Genomic DNA, 20,132 nt, shown 5'->3' on the forward strand with positions numbered 1-20,132 from the left:
CTTTCCCACCCTCCCCCTGCCTCCATGGCAGACAATATTCCCCATACTCTCTCTCTACTTTTGGGCATTATGGCTTGCAGCACAGACACTGAGAGGTCATCATGTTTGGTCCATTATCTACTTTCGGTATTCATCTCCCATCCCAACTGGTTTCTCCAGCCATCATTTTCTTAGTGATCCCTTCTCTATTCCATCTGCCTTCTCCCCTCCGCTCATGAAGCAGTCTTCCAGCTATGAGGCAATCCTCCTGGCCCTTGTATCTACTGTCCTTGGGTGTCAGCCTCATGGGATGTTATTCTATACTCCACAAATGAGTGCAGTCCCTCTGTCTGTCCCTCTCTTTCTGACTCATTTCAATATCATAACATTTTGTTAGAGTGGACCCAAGGGGCCTGAGAGAGAGGACAGTAGGTCAGCTGCTTGCCTTGCCTTCCCTGAGAGTGATGGACAGCCCGGTCCCAACCTACTTCTGCATCCCCAGAGAGGAAGGAGCGTCTGGCAGTGTCTCCCCTTGTGTGTCTGCCTGTACCCGAGGGTGCACCTGGTCAGGGCATTTCTTGCTCCAAAGCAGGGACTTCCAGTCAGGGCCCTGGGGGGTGTGCTCCCATCTGGTGCTCACGACTCTGACTTCTCCTCCAGGTCTTTGCACGGAACCTCCTGCTGACCCTCGGGAATTACAGAGTCTGGAGATGTTGATGATGTGCATCTGACACACTGTCCCCAGGTATAAGAGAGTGACATGACACCATGCAGTGACAGGGGAGCACAGGTTTCCAGAGCCATCTCCCTTTGGGAGTATCAGAAAGGAGATGTGGGATGTGGCTGCTGGTCAGTGACAGGTTTTGGGGACCCTGTTCGGTGCAGACAGAGGGACACAGGCAAAAAAAGTAAAGAAATAGAAGTTTTTTTTATAAAGTGGGGAACTAGAGAAGGAACAAAGACCCCTGGGACCGGTGCATTTGGTCTGTCCTTCTGTTGTCTGTAGGGGTTGATGTGAGGAAGCATGGAATGCAGCCTGGGGGCTTCCTGGCACCAGGTGAGTGGTATTCTGTGCTGGGGGCAGGGTGATCCTTGATTCTGGGAATGCTGTTGTCTCAGCAGCCAGTTGCCATTTGGTTAGGCTGCCATTGCCATTAGGCCTGAGTAAACCTTAAGAGAGTCAAGTGCCTGACTCATTTCTGTTTGAGGCCACTTTTGTCCCTTTTTACTTTTTAAAATTTTTATTTCTTTCTTTCTTTCTTTCTTTCTTTATTTATTTATTTTTGGTCACACCCAGCAATGCACAGGGGTTAATCCTGGCTCTACACTCAGGAATCACTCAGGGACCCTCTGAGGTACCAGGGATCTAAGGCTAACTTCTTCAGTTTGTTTTATTCTGTTTGGGGAGGTAATGAGGGGCTACGCCCAGTGATTCTTGGGGTTACTTCTTGCTCTGCACTCTGGCATGCACCTGGCAGTGCTTAGGGAACCATGTGGCAAAGCAGAGATTGCCAGCCCTACCCGCTGTCTCTGGACCTGCTGTAATGTTAGTCCATTCTGCTGCTTTGTTTTCTTTCATGTTTATTTTTGTGTCACAGTGGAGGTGCTCAGGGCTTCCTATTGGCTCTGTGCTCTGGATTCATCCTTGATGGGCTTCAGGGACCCTTGGGGTGTGCAGGCCCCGTATCTGCCCTGGCAGCTTCAGTGACTCAGGCCACAAGACATGCATTTCCCCTATTTTGTCCTTCCTGCTCTGCAGAGCCTCGTCTGCTCAGTCACACAGTCTCATCTGCACATGATTACTATGTGTGCAGTTCTGGGCATGCACCAGTTACAGGGATTCGGCGCAAAGGATCTCTGGGGCCAGCAGAGGTGTTGATGGTCAAGACATTTTTACCTGGGGCTGGAGCAGTAGTCCAACATTAGGGCATTTATTCACCTTGCACCTAAACACCAACTGACCTAGGGTTGATCCCCACAACAATGTGGTTCCACAAGGACTGGCAAACTTTTACCTGGTCTGAGAGGGATTCGGGTGGCCCTGAACCATCAGTTTTAAGTCCTAAAGACTCATGTGTCCATGCACAGCTTTAAGTCACTCTCTGTTTTTTGTTGGGTTTTTTTTTTTTGCTTTTGGGGTCACACCTGGCGATGAACAGGGGTTACTCCTGGCTCTGCACTCAGGAATTACTCCTGGCAGTGCTCAGGGGACCATATGGGATGCTGGGAATCGAACCCCGGTCAGCTGCGTGCAAGGCAAACGCCCTATCGGCTGTGCTATCGCTCCAGCCCCTGGACTATAGCTTCAGTCACTAGTCACCACCTCCCCCACCTCTCTAGCAGAGGGACTAAGAGAGGAGAGACCACAGACCCCTGGCAGTGCTCAGGGCTTACTCCATATTCTTTTTTTTTTTTTTTTTTTTGCTTTTTTTTGGTCACACCTGGCGATGAACAGGGGTTACTCCTGGCTCTGCACTCAGGAATTACCCCTGGCCGTGCTCAGGGGACCATATGGGATGCTGGGAATCGAACCCGGGTCGGCCGCGTGCAAGGCAAACGCCCTACCCGCTGTGCTATCTCTCCAGCCCCTTACTCCATATTCTGTGCTCAGAGATCACACAGACAGGGCTCAGGGATCCTATGGGGTGCCAGGGATCAAACTACATCCAGCCTTCCACACAGTCCTAAATAGTGACTTACAGGCCCGGAGAGAATCAGCGACTCCCGGGTGAGGAGTAGAGGACTCCTGAGAGCCAAATCTAAGAGATTTGGGGGCAGCAGTTCTGCGGACACCCAGGGCAACAGAAAAAAGGTTTGAGCAAAGCAAAAGCAAAGTGGTCCTTTGAAGAACCTCTGTGGCCATCTCCAGAGACTTTGGGTGCCCTCAAATCCCAATGAGCCCCCAAAAGTTGTGGGGTCACGATCAAAGGATCCAAGAATCATCATGAAAATAAAATTTAGAGGAGTGCATTCACACCAGCTGGCAGGCTGTCCTGTCAGGCAAGAGCAGCAACTTCACAGCACTAGCACAGGCTTTTGATTAGAAAAAACCATGTCCTGGTGTGCCTGTCATTTTTATAAGCACCCACAAAATTAGTTTTAACTCAGCAGGCTGGATATCCCGGCATCCAGCACATTTATGTAAGCATAGGAAAGCAAGCAGTTATAGAAGTGAGAAAAAGATATTACACAAAGCAATCAACTATTGGGGCCTGAGCGATAGCACAGCAGGTAGGGCATTTGCCTTGCACGCAGCGGACCCGGGCATCCCATATGGTCCCCCAAGCACTGCCAGGAGTAATTCCTGAGTGCAAAGCCAGGAGTAACCCCCGAGCATCGCTGGGTGTGACCCAAAAACAAACAAACAAACAAACAAAAAAAGCAATCAACTATTGATCTTTAACCACCTCACTTTTGGGGACCCTAACCCATTGTTCCTATTTGCACTCCGTGACGAGCTTAGTCAAGCAGTTACAAGAAATTCAGTATACTCATGGAATAACTCAGGGAACTGAAAAGTAAACTCTAAATTAACTTGGGAGTTCACACAGCAAGTCTGGGGGCTGCTGCTGCTGCAGCACTTGTGTGCGTTTGTGTTTGGAGGCTCAGAGCTGCCTCCCCACCTCCCCAGCTCCTAGGGGTCCCCAACAGAGAGTCAGAGAGACCAATGGCCCCTTTTATTCAGAGGTGCTAGCATACTTTTAGAACATCTCAAAGGGGGGTTGAGGTAAAGACAAAGGTGTCATTTACATGAATAAACATTTGGCAGAGGAAAATCTCTTGGGGAGATCAACTCAAGAAGATACTCTATCTCCCAGGGACATCTACTTTGATTCTATCTTACCCTCTACTTGTATAAGTTATCAATACTTGCAGTTGTTTGGATAACCACAGTAAGAGACAAAGATCCCAACACTTAATTGTCTGGGCTGAGAGCAAGCAAGGTTTTTAACACATAGTTGTCTGGGCTCTGAGAGCAAGCAAGGCTTTTACCGTAAATCCCAGACTAAGTCCTCAGGCCAGCTCAGATTGTCCTTCCCCATGGGGGTCCTGTCTCTTAGGTTGTAACAGCTTGCAACAAGACTATGAATTTATGCTTTCTAGAATGTCCCATTTCGATGCCAGGTAGTTTTGCCACTCGCCCCGGGTCCATCCCAGTCCCATGACAGGACCTCCCTTTTGGGATATTAGGAACTAGAGCAATGAAGCCTGAGTCAAATAGCTATGACCAAGTAATTATGCCTAAGAGCAGATATATTTCATAGTCGTCAACTCCCAAATATTGGGAGCATAGCATTAATGGTCTTTCTGTGTTTAGCCAAAGAACATTGCTCTAGAGTAAAATATAAAAAGGCTATAGGGGAGATAGAAAAGCAGGTACAAATATACAGCACTTCAAATACAAAGCAGCACAAATACAAAGTTTAGAATTACCAGAAAGTTTTGACTTATAAATAATCAAGACTGACTTGGGGAACTATGACAATGAGAGGTAAAATATAAGGGAAAGGTTAAAGATAAACTTTAACCAGATTAGGGCTGCCAGCAAGAGCATGTTAAGCTTCTCAGGGAGGAATTAACTGATGAAGCCTAAAGCACTTAGGGTTAATATCCAACACAAAGGAAAGGTTGAAGATAGACTTTAACCAAATTAGGGATGTTAGCGAGGGCATGGTAAACTTCTCTGGAGGAGGAAAGGGGCAATTCACAGGTGAAGCCTAAAACACTTAGGGTTGGTATCCAACACTAACCTACCTTTATGTTCTTATTATAACAAACATTAAATCATCATAGCCAAGTAATAGTGAACATTTCTGAAAGAGAGACTTTCTCTCACACACCTGCTATACTATTGTTCTTGCCCACTGGTTCAAATATTGAATAATTTAATTTTTTGCTGGATACTCTGTCTACCACCAAACTACTAAAAGTCTACTCAGCTGTACAGTGGTGAAGGAATTTCTGTTCATGTGTCTGATCCATGTTAGATCCCAGTCAAATTCACTGCACTGTTGTCTCAAGCACTGAAGAGTTGTTAAACACAGAGATGGGAGTAGCTTGAGCACACCAATGGCTATGAACACACATAGAGAAATATTGCTTACAGGTATAATACTTTCCCACTCATCACCAATCACCAATGGCTATGAACACACATAGAGAAATATTGCTTACAGGTATAATACTTTCCCACTCATCACCAATCCCTGAGCCCCTTTCTGGGCCACGTGATTCACTGAGTTTCTAGTCCACTCCTATAACTGTGAGAACATGAATAGTGTATCTACACCAGGAACTGGAAGTTTGGTGCTGATGTAAACAATCAGGTGGCTCAGAGAGATGGTCCAGCAGGGATGTAGCTGACCCAGGTTCCATCTTTAGCACCCCAGAGGGTTCCCTGAGCCCAGTCTGGAGGGATCCCTGAGCAGTCAGGAATAAATCTTCAACACTACTGGACACGTCCCCCCAAAATGAATCAATAGACACAAAACATTATGAATATCTGAATATCAGCGCCCTGTGATTTCTATGCGATTTTTGCGGGGGTGGGAGGTTGGTGGGGCAGGGCTGAGGCACCGTCCTGGCAGTTGTTTGCAAAGGAATATTTGTGAATTTTATTCCCTTGGTGAAAACAAAACCTTTCTCCTCCTTACGCCAACTCTTTAGCCCCTCAGTCCCATCTATCCCGGACCTGGCAACCCCCAGATGTCCGGGTCACCTGATCCAACCCCAGAAAGGGGAAAAATATTAATATTCCTGACGTGGAATACTGGGAGCCTGGCCCTTTAAGAACTGCCCTGACATCACGGAATCCAGACCCTTTTTCTTAGGCGTTTTCCACGTTGAAGGCTGAATTGCATTTCTGCCGCTGTTGCTGCGGAGGGTGAGGAGAGGGAGAGCAACAGGGATGGGGGGACCAGGGGAACAGGGGGTTTTCCTCGCGGGCCACTGCGTGGTCGCTCCGAGGGCCCGAACCTGATTGTGGACGACGTCGGTCCGTGAAGGTGGCCGGGAGTGGCGGCCCCTCACCCTGGGACGCACCGAGGGCTCCTGCAAAAAGACTTTATTTATTCATTGGTTTTGGGGGAAACAAGGTAGTTTTTAACTGAAGGGAACTTATTTAGAAAGATGCGTAAGCGGGGAACGCTAGTCTAGCGGGGAGGGCGCTGGCTTTGCACGTGGGTTGGATCCCCAGGGCGCCACAGGTTTCCCCAGATCACCTCCAGGTGCAACCCCAGAGCTCGGAGTAACCCCTGAGCATCGCCCCCCTCCAAAAAAAAGGGGGGGGGGCGGTGGGCTGGGAAAGTACGTGGGTAGAGGGAAAAAAATAGTTGAAAGAGCGAAAGTCTCGTTCAGAGAGATGTAAGAGCAAGGAAAATAACCAATCAAACAGAAGAGAAAATTTTCTTTTAATTGTGTTTTAGTTTTTTTTTTTTTTCTTTTTGGATCACACCCAGCAATCTCAGGGGTCACTCCTGGCTCTGCACTCAGGAATTACCTCTGGCCACGCATGCAAGGCAAACACCCTACCCGCTGTGCTATCACTCCAGCCCCATTCTTATAACTATGTTTTAGGGCTGACTCCTGGCTCTGCGTTCAGGGATGCCTCCTGGGGGGCCCTATGGGGTGTCAGAATGCAAGGCCAGCGCCCTCCCCGCCCTCCCTGCCGGCCTGTGGCTCAGGCTCCCAACCTAAGAGAAATGTGTCAGAGCCAGGAGGAAGCCTCAGTTTTCCCATGGATCTGAGGGGGCCGTATGACCACCACAGCGTTAGCTCCTTTGAAGGGACACTCGGAGCCCCCAGGACAGTCACAGGGGTGGGGATCATCTCGGGAATGGCCAGCCCATTGCTGCCCCTTTCATTCCATAGGCTGACTCTATAGTCAGAGGTAGAAGTTCTTTCTTGCATCAAAGTGACCTGGAGCTTGCTTGCTTGCTTTCCTCCTCCACCTTCCCCTCCTTCCCTCTGAGACTCTCTTTCCATTTCTCTTCCTTTCTTTCTTCCTTTTTAATGTTTTTTTTTTTTTGAGCCACATCTAACAGTGTTCAGAGTCTACTCCTGGCTCTACACTTGGGGGTTCTTTCCTGGCGGTGCCCAGGGGAACCTTGGGGGTGAAGGGGCTCAGTCCGGGTCAGCTGTGTACAAGGCAAACAATGTGCTAGCCTTGCGAGGGAAGGGGAAAAACGGGGAAACACACACATATTCTTCAAGTGTTTGGGGGCTCAAAAGCATTTGCCAGAGCCTTTTTGATTTTCACTTGCACATCCAGTAGGTTCTGGGGATCCTGGGAGATTCAGAGCTTTAAGAGAACTCAGGGCTGGTGAGGGGGCGGGGTGCATCAGCTCTATGTTGGGCTACAAGGGTGGGTTTCCTGCAACCAAGTGTGCAATCTTAGCAGGAAGTAGCTGGGGCACTTCAGAGTGTGCCCCAAATGCTCTCTTGGTGTGCAATCTAGGATCACCATTGGCTACCATGCTTTTATTGATTTATTTAAATTATTTTAAAATTTTTATTTGGGGGGAGGCACACCTGGCGGTGCTTAGGAAACCACATTGGATGTGGGCAATCAAACCTGGATTGGTCATGTGCAAGCTGTACTATCTCTCCAGTCCCTTGCTCAGGGATCACTGATCACTGTCATCCCATTGCTCATTGATTTGTTCGAGCGGGCACCAGTAACGTCTCTCATTGAGAGACTTATTGTTACTGTTTTTGGCATATCCAATACGCCACGGGTAGCTTGCCAGGCTCTGCCGTGCGGGCGCGATACTCTCGGTAGCTTGCCGGGCTCTCCAAGAAGGGCAGAGGAATTGAACACGGGTCAGCCGCATGAAAGGCGAATGCACAGGGAATTAAAAAAAAAATTGATTATAGATTTGGGGCAATAGCACACAGTGTCAAAGCTTACTCTTGGATCTGAGCTCAGGCATCGTTCCTGGCAGTGTGGGGGGTGGTGACCCTATGTGCTGTCGTGAATTGTACCTGGCTTAGCTGCTTGAAAGAAAAGCACCCTACCAACTTAACCTTGTATGATTATGTTTTCCACCCCTCACCGGAAAAAAAAATTTTTGCACCACAGGTCAAGTTTCTGAGCATCTCTAATTGTCCATCTCTCCCAGACCAGGGGCGCCCCCTGATGTTGAGGTGAGTACTTGCAGAAAGGGGTTTTCCAGGGATGAGCTACAACAGGTTTTTAAATGTCTCACTCTAGGGGCCTGTGCAGTGTTATAGCCAAGATGGTGTTTGTCTTGCTCGAGGCTAACCCAGGTTTGATCCCTGGCATCACATAGGGTGCCCTGAGCATCCCCATGTGTGGCCCAAATACTAGGGAGGAAAGGAGAGAGGGCACTTGCCTTGCACACTTACCTTGCACGTGGGTTCCGTCCAAGGGTCCCTGATCACTGCCAGGTGTGTCCCAAAAACACAAATTTAAAAAAAAAACCACAAATGTCTCACTTTAGAATTTGTCTTGACACATAAGTACTCTTTGAGCTTCTTTGGGTGCCACGTGGGTTGGGGTATCTCTTCTGCCTTCCACTCCTACCCTCCCCACTTGATGCTACAAACTTGGAGCTAGTCAGGGACGCGGCCTCTCTGTGAGCATCTGGATGCAGGGGAGCTATGCCTCATCCCCACCAGCAAAGCAGGTGCTCAACCCTCTGAGCTCCTCTCCCTAGGTCTATCTCACAGCTTGGGGAGCTGATGGGATGGGATTTGGGGCCACACCTGACGGTGCTTGAGGGCTGCTCCCTGCTCTGTGCTCAGGGAACCAGTGGACCAGTGGTACCCGGCAATGTCCCCGGGCTTCCAGCTTGCCAGCATTCACTCCGGCCTGGTATGCTCTCTCCTACCCCTCGGTTCCTCCTCCCTTCATTGGAAGTTCTTAGATGTGAACACTCTGGAATACTTTCAACAAAAGAAGCTGTCAGTGGCTGGAGTGATATTACAGCAGGTAGGGTGTTTGACTTGCACGCGGTCGACCCAGATTCGATTCCCAGCATCCCATATGGTCCCCTGAGCACCACCAGGAGTAATTCCTGAGTGCAGAGCCAGGAATAACCCCTGTGCATCGCCCTGTGACCCAAAAAGCAAAAAACAAAGAAGGTGTCAGGAGAAAAAGAAGGATTTAGAGCCTCTGAGTTCAATTAGGGACATTCACTCTTAAGATTTCTTTTGAGGGGGCCAGAGCAATAATACAGTAGGGCAGGCATTTGCCTTTCATGCAGCTGACTCCAGTGCAATATCTGCCATCCCATATGGTCCCCTGAGCACCACAAAGAGTAATTTCTGGGTGCAGAACCAGGAGTAACCCCTGAGCATTGCTGTGTGTGACCCAAAAGCCCCTCCCCCACCTCACACACACACAAAGATTTCTTTTGTGCCAAGTGTAATTTTTCCCCTCTTAAAATTATGTGGGGTGGAGCGATAGCACAGCGGTAGGGCGTTTGTCTTGCACGCGGCTGACCCAGGTTCGATTTTTCTGCCCCTCTCGGAGAGACTGGCAAGCTACCGAGAGTATCTCCCCCGCATGTCAGAGCCTGGCAGGCTACCTGTGGCATATTCTATATGCCAAAAACAGTTAACAACAAGTCTCACAACGGAGACGTTACTGGTGCCCGCTCAAGCAAATCGATGAGCAACGGGATGACAGTGACAGTGACCGTGAAAATTATGGACCCAAGTGAGCAAAAATCATAAAGTCTGTAAAAACCTGGCCGTAAGCTCTGAGCACCACTGGGTGTGGCCTCCTAACAAAAACAGACCAGAGAACTGACCCTTGAGAATATAGTGCTAGATTTCACACCTCTGCTGTTGGCAGATAACTTCCTCTTCATCTTTATGTGAAGGTGGAAATTCTGCCAAACACAGCAGTGCTCAAGGATCACTCCTTGGGGATTCAGGGCTTGAAGTTGAGTCTGCCGCATGCCTGGCAAGTGCCCTGACCACTGGTCTTTCTATCTGGCTCCTGCAAACCTTTGAAATGGCAGCCTGTTGCTTTTGGCCCAGAGTCACACTGGGAGCCGCCAGGTGCCAGCAGCCCTGCCATGGCCTCTACCAGCTGGGCCCCATCCCTGCCCCCTGTAATGCCAGTCTGTGTCCTTCTCACAGAGTTCACAGGGGTTACTCCTGGCTTTGCACTCAGGAATCACTCCTGGCGGTGCTCAGGGGACCATATGGGATGTGGTCCTGGTGGGTGTTTGCAAAAGGAATTTTTTTTTTTTTTTTTTTTACTTTTTGGGTCACACCCAGAGATGCACAGGGGTTACTCCTAGCTCATGCACTCAGGAATTACTCCTGGCGGTGCTCAGGGGACCATATGGGATGCTGGGAATCGAACCCAGGTCGGCTGCATGCAAGGCAAACGTCCTACCCGCTGTGCTATTACTTCAGTCCCTGTCATGCTTATTTATGTCCTTGGATCATTAGCATGTTTTTTTTTTCAGTGTATTAACAAATTTATTTTTGTTTTGTCTTTGGGCCTGGAGATGCTCAGCAATTATTCCTGGCCATATTTAGGGGTTACTTTTGGCAGTGCTCAGGGTGCCTCATGCAAGGCAAATGCCCTACCTGCTCTTCTCCCCTACATGCTGAAAAATAGTTTTTGTCTTTATGCTTAAACAGTAAATGAGTGAGCCCATAGCAAAGCTAATTTGAGCCATAGCAATAGCATAGGAAGGAAGGTTCTCGCCTTGCACGTGGCCAACCCAACCTAAGTCCTTGGCATCCCAGATGGTCTCCCTAGCATCACTGGGTCTGGTCAGAAATCAGGACCAAAAAGCTAGGTTGGGGGCCGGAGCGATAGCACAGTGGGTAGGGCGTTTGCCTTGCATGCGGCCGACCCGGGTTCGATCCCTGGCATCCCATATGGTCCCCCAAGCACTGCCAGGAGTAATTCCTGAGTACAAAGCCAGGAGTAACCCCTGAGCATTGCTGGGTGTGACCCAAAAAGCAAAAAAAAAAAAAAAAAAAGCTAGTTTGGGGATTGCCAAGTTCCTCACAATGATCCTCCCAACGGACCTTCCCTTTGCTATCGGCCTGTTTGGACTGTGAGAACCATAGAGATGTCCTCCACCTGCTCAGCCTCATTCAACTACGTTCCATTCAACACTCAGCTTATTCTTCCATTGCATATTGTGTTTGATTTCAGAACTTAAGCTGCAGCTTCAGGATTTGGCATTGCTACAATTTGATTTGGGAACAGGGTCACTGAATATGAGTGAACTGGTAAGATTCGCACATTCAAATACTATGCCAAGAGATACTCAATGCCACAAGCATGTGACTTAAAAGGTGGGGGTCTGGGCTTCATCTCCGCTACCACATGTATGGCCCCATATGAAGGAAATCTGGAGGCTAATGCTGAGAGTAGACAGCACTTACCCTTACTGGGTGCTAAAATCAGTCATTTAAAAATCAAATAAATTATTGCTATTATTTGCTTTTTAAATTTTTTATTTATTTTATTTTTAAAAATTATTATATTTTTTTTGCTTTTTGGGTCACACCTGGCGATGCACAGGGGTTACTCCTGGCTTTGCACTCAGGAATTACTACTGGCAGTGCTAAGGGGACCATATGGGGTGCTGGGAATTGAACCCAGGTTGGCTGCGTATAAGGCAAACACCCTACCCGCTGTACTATCGCTCCAGCCCCTATTTATTTTATTTTTAAATTTTGTTTTTGTTTTTTGTTTTGCTTTTTGGGTCACACCTGGCGATACACAGGGGTTACTCCTGGCTCTGCACTCAGGAATTACTCCTGGCGGTGCTCAGGGGACCATATGGGATGCTGGGATTTGAACCCGGGTCGGCTGCGTGCAAGGCAAAGACCCTACCCGCTATGCTATCACTCCAGCCCCCTTATTTTTAAATTTATTTTTATTTTGTTGCTCTTTGGGTCACACAGGCATTACTCTGAACCTGGGAAATACTCCAGCCGGTGCTCAGGGGACCATGTGGGATGCCAGTAATAGAACCCGGGTCGGCCTCATGGAAGTCAAATGGCCACCCTGCTGTACTATCATTCCGGCCCCAATTCCAATTATGTCATATGTTTATTATTTATTTGAGTCAACCTTTAGATAGACCATTACAAAGCTATTCATACTTGGGTTCAATTATACCGTGTTTCAACACCCAGCCCTCCACCGGTGTACATTTGTTATTTCCCCCCATCAGTGTCCCTCCCACAATCCCCTAAACACCACCACCACCACCACCACCACCACCATCTGCCTCTGTAGCAGGCACTTTTCTTCTTTCTCTCCTTTTGTGCGTTATGGTTTCCAATACAGTACTAGGAGGTCATTGTGTTTGTTCAGGTCATTCGGTATTTTTATCAGGAAGGTAAGGCTGGAGTAGCTTTTTTAACGGGGTGGCAGCTTTGGGGTGTGGATGTGACTGCTGGTGCTTGGGAAGTATAGGAAGGTGGGGAGATAGCCCATCCTGACCCCAGAAAGCCCAGAGATTAGAGTCAGAAAACCTGCATACCAGAATTTTCAGCAGATTATGTCTCAGTGAGGTCCATCCTCAAACAGTGGACCTTGCCAGGAGTAATTCCTGAGTGCAGAGCCAGGAATATACCAAAGCAGTGGACCCTGCCAGGAGCATAGTGGAGATTTTGTACTATGGAAGCAAGTGGCTGCCAGGGGCTCCTCTTGGTCAGGCACCAGGCTGACCCACTCCCACTCCATTTTACCCTAGTCTATTCAGCCTTGTGTGGGTCTGAGATTAATTGTGGCCTTTGATGTCTTTTGAGATTAATTTATGGGTCTCTGAAGCAAGACCGATACATGAGGTTGTATAATTGAGCTATAGGTGGTTTCTGGGCATGAGCAACACATACCTAGTTTTTGGCTGTTTAATTTCTTGGGAAACTTGGTCCCATGTTCTTGGGGTCCAGCCAGACACACAGAGGCAATTTTGTGTTATCAGGAAGCCTGAAGGCACCATTGGCTGCTGATGCTTTTTTTTTTTTTCTTTTTGGGTCACACCCAGTGGTGTACAGGGGTTACTCCTGGCTCATAGACTCAGGAATTACTTGGCAGTGCCCAGTATTCCCAGCTTGGGATGCTGGGAATCAAACCGAGTCAGCCGAATGCAAGGCAAATGCCCTACCCGCTGTGCTATTGCGCCAGCCCCCTCCAATTATTTTTAATTCGGAAGAAATACTAATTTTTTTAATTTGATCAAAAGTAAGTACAGGGCTGGAGCGATAGCACAGTGGGTAGGGCGTTTGCCTTGCACGCGGCCGACCCGGGTTCAAATCCCAGCATCCCATATGGTCCCCTGAGCACTGCCAGGAGTAATTCCTGAGTACAGAGCCAGGAGTAACCCCTGTGCATCACCAGGTGTGACCCAAAAACCAAAAAAAAAAAAAAGTAAGTACAAGTTGTACTTGTTTAAAATAACAGATTTGTCGGCCCTAATTGTTGGATATCAACCCTAAGTGCTTTTGGTTTTATCAGTGAATTGCCCCTTTCCTCCTCCCAGAGAAATTTACCATGCCCTTGCTAACATCCTTAATTTAGCCAAAGTCTATCTTCAACCTCCCCTTTGTGTTGGATATTAACACCCTAAGTGCTTTAGGCTTATTCAGTGAATTGTCTCCTTTCCTCCTCCTAGAGGAATTTATATTACCCTTGCTAGCATCCCTAATTTAGTTAAAGTTTATTTGTAATCTTTCCCTCACACTGTCACAGTCCCCCATGTTAATCTCCATTGCTTGTAAAACAAAACTTTCTGGTAATTATGAACTTGTATTGATACTGCTTTGTATTTGAAGCGCTGTTTATTTTACTTGCTTTTCTGTTTCCACTATATCCTTCTTATACGTTACCATAGAGCAATGTTCTTTGGTTAAACACAGAAAGACCATTAATGCTGTGCTCCTAATATTTGGGAGTTGATTGACTCTGAAATATATCTGCCCCTGGGCATAATTACTTGATCATAACTACTTGAGTCAGGCTTCAGTTTCTGTAGTTTCTGACACCCCAAAGGGGAGGTGCCGCCGTGGGACTGGGCTGGGCCCAGGGCGAGTGGCAAAAATACCCGGCAGTGAAATGGGACATTCTAGAAAGCATAAATGCATGGTTTTCATGCACTGTTACAACTTTAGAGACAAGACCCCCCTGGGGTACGACTAGCTGAACTGGCCTGAGGACTTAGTCTGGGATTTACGGTAAAAGCCTTGCTTGCACTCAGAGCCCAGACAACCAAGTGTTTAAAGCCTCCTTTGCTCTCAGCCCAGAGAACTAAGTGTTGGATCTTTGTCTCTTACTGTGTTTATCCCAATAACTGCTAGTATCAATAACTTAATACAATTAGAGGGAAACATAAAATCAATGCAGTTGTCTCTGGAAGACAGGGTGTCTCCTTGAGTTGATCTCCCTAAAAGAATTTCCTCAGCCAATGTTTACCTATGTAAATGACCATCACACCTGTGCTTACCTCAACCCCCCTTCAGATGTTCTATAAGTATGCTAGCAACTCTGCATTAAAGGGACCATTTTCACCATCTGACTGTGGTCCCCAGCCTCCCCATCTCCCTGTCTCTGTGTCTCTGTTGGGGGGCCCTGGGGAGGTGGGGAGGCAGGGAGGCTGCTCAGGGCTACCGAACACACACAGGTGTCCAGCAGCAGCAGGCACAAGATGATCTTCATCTTTCCTTTTTGTTTAAACACCTAATGATACTGCAATGGGAAGGGCACTTGTTTTGCACAGGGATGGAAACGTGGGCTCCATCCCCATCACCCCATATGGTCCCCAGAGACCCACCACTAGTGATTTCCTGAGCACTGCTTGGTGTAGACCCCTCAAAATAAAAACAAATTGCCAAACAAAGAACAAAACCAGTCATTGATCCTGGAGTAGGATCTGCTTGTGGTAAGTTGTTTTCAATGGGACTTGTGGTCCATCTCGTCTGTGTGGGATGCATTGTTGCCTTCACACATGCATCATCAGCTCCACACTGAGCTAGAACCAAACCCAGGCTCAGGCCTATTGAATTTTCCTCAAAACTAGTGCTTCAGTGTTCTGCAGAGCCCTGAATTATTCTCCAATTATTGTATCTGTTCACTGAGCTGACAAAAAACTTACACAGTTTAATGACTCCGCATCCTTCAGTTTTGTGCATCCATCTTGCAGAAACATTAAGTCATTCCCTGAAAAAGCTATCCACGTATCAGGAATTGTATTTGTGTGGTGGAAAATTTAGAAATCAACCTGCAGGGCTCGATTTCTTTTGACAGGAAGACTCCTAACCAATAGACCCGTAATTGGAATCCTCCTCTGCTGTTCTACAGGGAATCAGCCAGCCCCTGTGGAATGTCTCTGATACTGCACACTGTGACAAAGTCTCAAGTGAGCAAACGTGTCCTCATCCCCACAAGGATGCTGAGACAGGTGGGATGTCTTCTGAGGGCGATCAGAATGGAGAGAGCATCCACGCTCCGAAGAAGCCCTCCTGTGGGAGAAGCTCCTTGGGGCCTGTTGCGCCCAGTCCACGGACACAACTGCCCTCACTGGGGCAGCCCCTGGACTGTGGGAGAGGAGCACTGTTTATAGTGAGTCCCTCACACAGAGAGGCCCACAAGCAAAGTCACCATGCAGTGAACCCGTCCAAGTGTAAGGAATGTAGGGGAGCCTTCCCGTGTTCTCAGCACCATGATGTTCCCTTAGAAATCTCCAGTGGACAGAACCCCCAGCAGTGTGACACTCTGAGTCAAGCATCACTCCATTGTGACCATTCGAACCTTCACACAGGAGAGAAGTCGAATAAGTGTAAAGAATGTGGGAAGGCCTTCAGTCGATCCTCAAACCTTATTATACATAGAATTCATGCTGGCGAGAAACTGTATGCATGTAAGGAATGTGGGAAGGCCTTTACCAAACCCTCAAGCCTCAGTATGTACAGGAAGATTCATATTGGAGAGAAACCTTATCTATGTGAGAAATGTGGGAAGGCCTTTCTTCACTTCTCAAGCTTTTCTGGGCACAGGAAAATTCACACGAGGGAGAAACCTTTTTCATTTCAGGACTCTGGGAAGGCCTTCTCTCTCTACACAAGCCTTTCATGTCATAGGAAAACTCATGCTGGAGAGAAGCTTTATTCATCTAAGGAGTGTAGGAAGGCTTTTGCTCATTACTCAAATCTTTCTATGCAGAAGAAAATGCACAATGGAAAGAAACTTTATATATGTAAGAAATGTGGGAAGACCTTTGCTTATTCCTCAAGCCTTTGGAATCACAGGAAAATTCATACTGGAGAGAGACCTCACAGATGTAAAGCATGTGGAAAGGCCTTCACTCGCTCCTCAGCCCTGACTGTGCATATGAAAACTCATTCTGGAGAGAAGCCTTTTAAGTGTCAGGAGTGTGGGAAGGCCTTCACTAGATCCTCAAGCCTTGCTGCCCATCGGAGATCTCATGCTGGGGAGAAACCTTTTCTGTGTGAGGAATGTGGGAAGACATATTCTTATTTCTCAAGCCTTTGTATCCATAGGAAAGTTCATACTGGAGAGAAATCTTATGTTTGTGAGGAATGCGGGAAGGCCTTCTTTCAATATGGGTTCCTTAATAAGCACAGGAAAATTCACAGTGGAGAGAAACCTCATCAGTGTCAGACATGTGGGAAGGCCTTTACTCTGCCCTCAGGCCTTAATATGCATATGAAAATTCATACCAGAGAGAAGCCTTACATATGTCAGGAGTGTGGGAAGGCCTTTTCTAGGTCCTCAGGACTTACTGTGCATAGGAGAATTCACACTGGAGAGAAACCATTTATATACAAAGAATGTGGGAAGGCCTTTTCTCAATCTGGGTTCCTTATTAATCACAGGAAAATTCACAGTGGAGAGAAACCTCATCAATGTCAGACATGTGGGAAGGCCTTCACTCTGCTCTTAGGCCTTACAATGCATATGAAAATTCATACTGGAGAAAAACCTTATGTTTGTAAGGAATGTGGGAAGGCCTTCTCTCAATCGGGTGCCTTGCTAAGCACAGGAAGATTCATAGTAAAGAGAAACCTCATCGGTGTCAGACATGTAAGAAGGCCTTCACTCTGCCCTCAGGCCTTACTACACATATGATGATGCATACTAGACAGAAATCTTATACATGTAAGGAATGTGGGAAGGCCTTCGTGTTCCCCTCAAGCCTTAGGAAACATAGTAAAATTCATACTGGATGACTTGATCCCCCTAATAAAAATCCCAAAGGTCTAAACAAGCGCCCACAGTCAGACAAGTTTCCTTCAGACAAGGGGTCAGGGGTGTTACAACTGCACAGCCAAGAAGGAAATAATGCTGGTAGCATGTGACAAGCTTCCCATGATATCAGTACCATAAGGGAAAGGTACTTGATGATCACCTGGGCTATGACTATGCCAGTGTCCTGGCATTTGGAGTTCACATGTATATTAGCTTGTAAATGATGGGTCTTGGTGATGGAAGCCAGGAGGAAGGTGACTAAATAAACAGGTACAAAAAATGTTCCTTGCTCCATGCACTGTGTCCTTGTTTGCTCTCACTCTGGCTTGGCCTAGAGGTCCTGATTTCGGGGAATTCTGGCAGAGATCAACCACGAAGCTGCTGTGAATCCTCTGAAATTGGAAAAACAGGCAAACCTTCATTCTCCAGGCCTTCCTGTTATGTTTTGGGGTGCCACACCCTTCTGTGCTCAGATCTTACTCCTGACTCTGAGCTCAGGGATCCATACAGGGGTGGGAAAGGAGGAGGAGGGGACACAGGTATCCTTTTGTGTGGAGAGCCACCATGGGACCATGCTTTGTAGAGCTCTTTGTAATCAACACCTGTGTGCTTCGAAAACAACTCCTAATAAGGAAACAGGATGTCTTGCCACGCCTATAAGCTGTGACTAACCTATCAGATGCGGACACGTGGGCATAAGCAGGCAGCGAGAGGTATATAAGGGGGGAGGTCACCTAGCTAGTGGGTTCTCCCTCATGCGTCCCTTTTTCCGCCTTACTCCACGTCCCCTTTCCTGATTTCTTCTCTAACGCATGAGAAAGTTCCTAAATAAATCGCAGCCAAAAGGATCTCCGAGTTGCGTGTTTCTTCGCTGGACGAAGCGGCGCGCGACAGCTGGTGGCCCGTACGGGGAACCCGACCTCCAGTACCCTCCCGGTGGATTCAGAACTTGCTGCGATTTATTCAGGACTAAGGTTCACGAGAAATCGTGACGATGAGGTTCCTGTGGTAAGTCAGGACTAAGGTTCACGAGAAGTCGCGACGATGAGGTTCCTGTGGTAAGTCAGGACTAAGGTTCACGAGAAGTCGTGACGATCAAGTTCCTGTGGTGAGTCAGGACAATGATATCCATGGATGTGTATGTTTCGTTTGTTGGTTGGATGTTTGTCTTTCCCTTTGTCTTTTCATTTTTGCTTTCTATGCTTACTTTAAGGATCAGAAGTGCCATAAGGCCGTACAATCAGGACAAGTAGTGTTAGAAGACACAAAGAAGGACAGAGGCAGCCGTCATGGCATTGTAGCCTCTGAGCTAGAGGAGGGTTCGGACGTGGAAAGCGAGGCCTCTAGGGGAACCCCGCTGATGGAGGGACGCGCCCCAAAAAAGAAAGGAAGGCCCCAAGAACCATCCATGACCCGTCCGTCTCTTTATCCCTCGCTACGTCAATTTCAGCAGGGACGGGCTAACGGGGATTCTGACCCCCCTATTGAGGAGGAAGCTGCGATACATGATAGTGACCGATACTTACCACTAAAGGGCTCTGAGGATGACCCGCCCCCTTATCTTAACAAAGCAGAAGGCGGACTTTCTTTTGCAAAACCCGGGCTCTGGGCAGAAGTTAGGCGAGAGCTACAGTTAACTTACCCAGTTTTTGAAGATAATAATCAACAGCGATATCATGAGCCCCTAGATTTTAAAATAATTAAGTCCTTGGCAGAATCAGTAAAGACTTATGGAGCCAACGCCGCATTTACTATAACTCAAATAGAAGGCTTATTCAGATATTGTATGACCCCAAATGATTGGCAACAGGTGGCTAGAGCGGTGTTGACGCCTGGACAATACTTGGACTGGCGCACCTTCTTAATGGAATTTGCAAATGAGCAAGCAGCAACCAATCTAGCCCAAGGAGGGGCACGAGCAGCCTGGGATAGGGACATGTTATTAGGACTTGGCAGATTCGCCAATCAGCAGACCGGGTAACCCCCAGAAGTTTATACGCAGGTGAACCAAATAGGATTGAAAGCGTGGAAAGCTCTACCCAACAGAGGGGAAGTCCGAGGCAACCTTACTAAAATAGTTCAAGGGCCCCTGGAACCGTTTTCCGACTTTGTTGCCCGTGTAGTCGAGGCTGCCGGAAAAATCTTTGGAGATTCGGACACTGCGATGCCTCTCATAAAGCAGTTGGTATTTGAACAATGCACTGCTGAGTGTCGCAAGGCTATCGCCCCCTATAAGAGTCTGGGACTGGAGTATTGGATGAAAATATGCCGAGAAATAGGGGGTCCCCTAACCGCCACAGGCTTAGCTGCGGCTGTCATGGATATTACCAAGAAAGTTACGGGACTCGCTATAACCTGCTATACGTGTGGAAGGACAGGGCACCTGAGGAGACAGTGTCCTGTCAATAACCAAGTTGTAGGATCTAGACCCAGACTTTGCCCTAAGTGTAAAAAGGGAAGACATTGGGCAAGTGAGTGTAGGTCAGTGAGAGATGTCCACGGCCATAGGATATCTCAAAGCAATATAAGAAGGGATTCAAAAAACGGCTTACGGGGCCCACGTCCCCAGGGCCCTCAAATATATGGGGCGGCGCAAGTTTCCGAGGAATGGCCATCTCTGCAACATCCCAGGGACTCGGGGGAGCCTCTAAGGCCTCCCCCGCTGTGACCCTACAAGCCGTCAATCCCATGGTCCTCACTCCGAGAATGGGAGTACAGATTTTAGAGTTAGGGAAACTAGCCCCTTTACCGAATGAAGTTATAGGATTGCTAATAGGCTCCCCTGAAGCAGTTTTAAAAGGCTTGTGTGTATATCCTGGTATAATTGATCCCAACCATTCTGAAAGTGTTAGAGCCCTGATTGAGTCTCCCCGTGGGATTACTGCTATCAGCCCAGGGGACCCTGTTGCCCAGGTTATTCTCCTTCCCGCCGTGGGTG

At 47.9% G+C, this 20,132-nt stretch overlaps 1 protein-coding gene across 1 annotated transcript; it reads left to right on the forward strand.

Moving 5' to 3' along the window:
* Positions 1-5,834: 5,834 nt before the first annotated feature.
* Positions 5,835-18,315, forward strand: LOC129402220 (zinc finger protein OZF-like). Its single transcript, XM_055127837.1, has 2 exons — positions 5,835-5,863; positions 15,287-18,315. Exon 2 carries the CDS (start codon positions 15,392-15,394, stop codon positions 17,072-17,074), a length of 1,683 nt encoding a protein of 560 aa, XP_054983812.1. The 5' UTR covers positions 5,835-5,863; positions 15,287-15,391; the 3' UTR covers positions 17,075-18,315.
* The last annotated feature ends 1,817 nt before the right edge of the window (positions 18,316-20,132 follow it).

This window comes from Sorex araneus, chromosome 2, assembly GCF_027595985.1.
Source record: "Sorex araneus isolate mSorAra2 chromosome 2, mSorAra2.pri, whole genome shotgun sequence".
Lineage (NCBI taxonomy): Eukaryota > Metazoa > Chordata > Mammalia > Eulipotyphla > Soricidae > Sorex > Sorex araneus.

Excerpts from the sequence above, each read along its gene's own strand:
- LOC129402220 (XM_055127837.1), top strand. The coding sequence starts at position 15,392 with ATGTCTTCTGAGGGCGATCAGAATGGAGAGAGCATCCACGCTCCGAAG.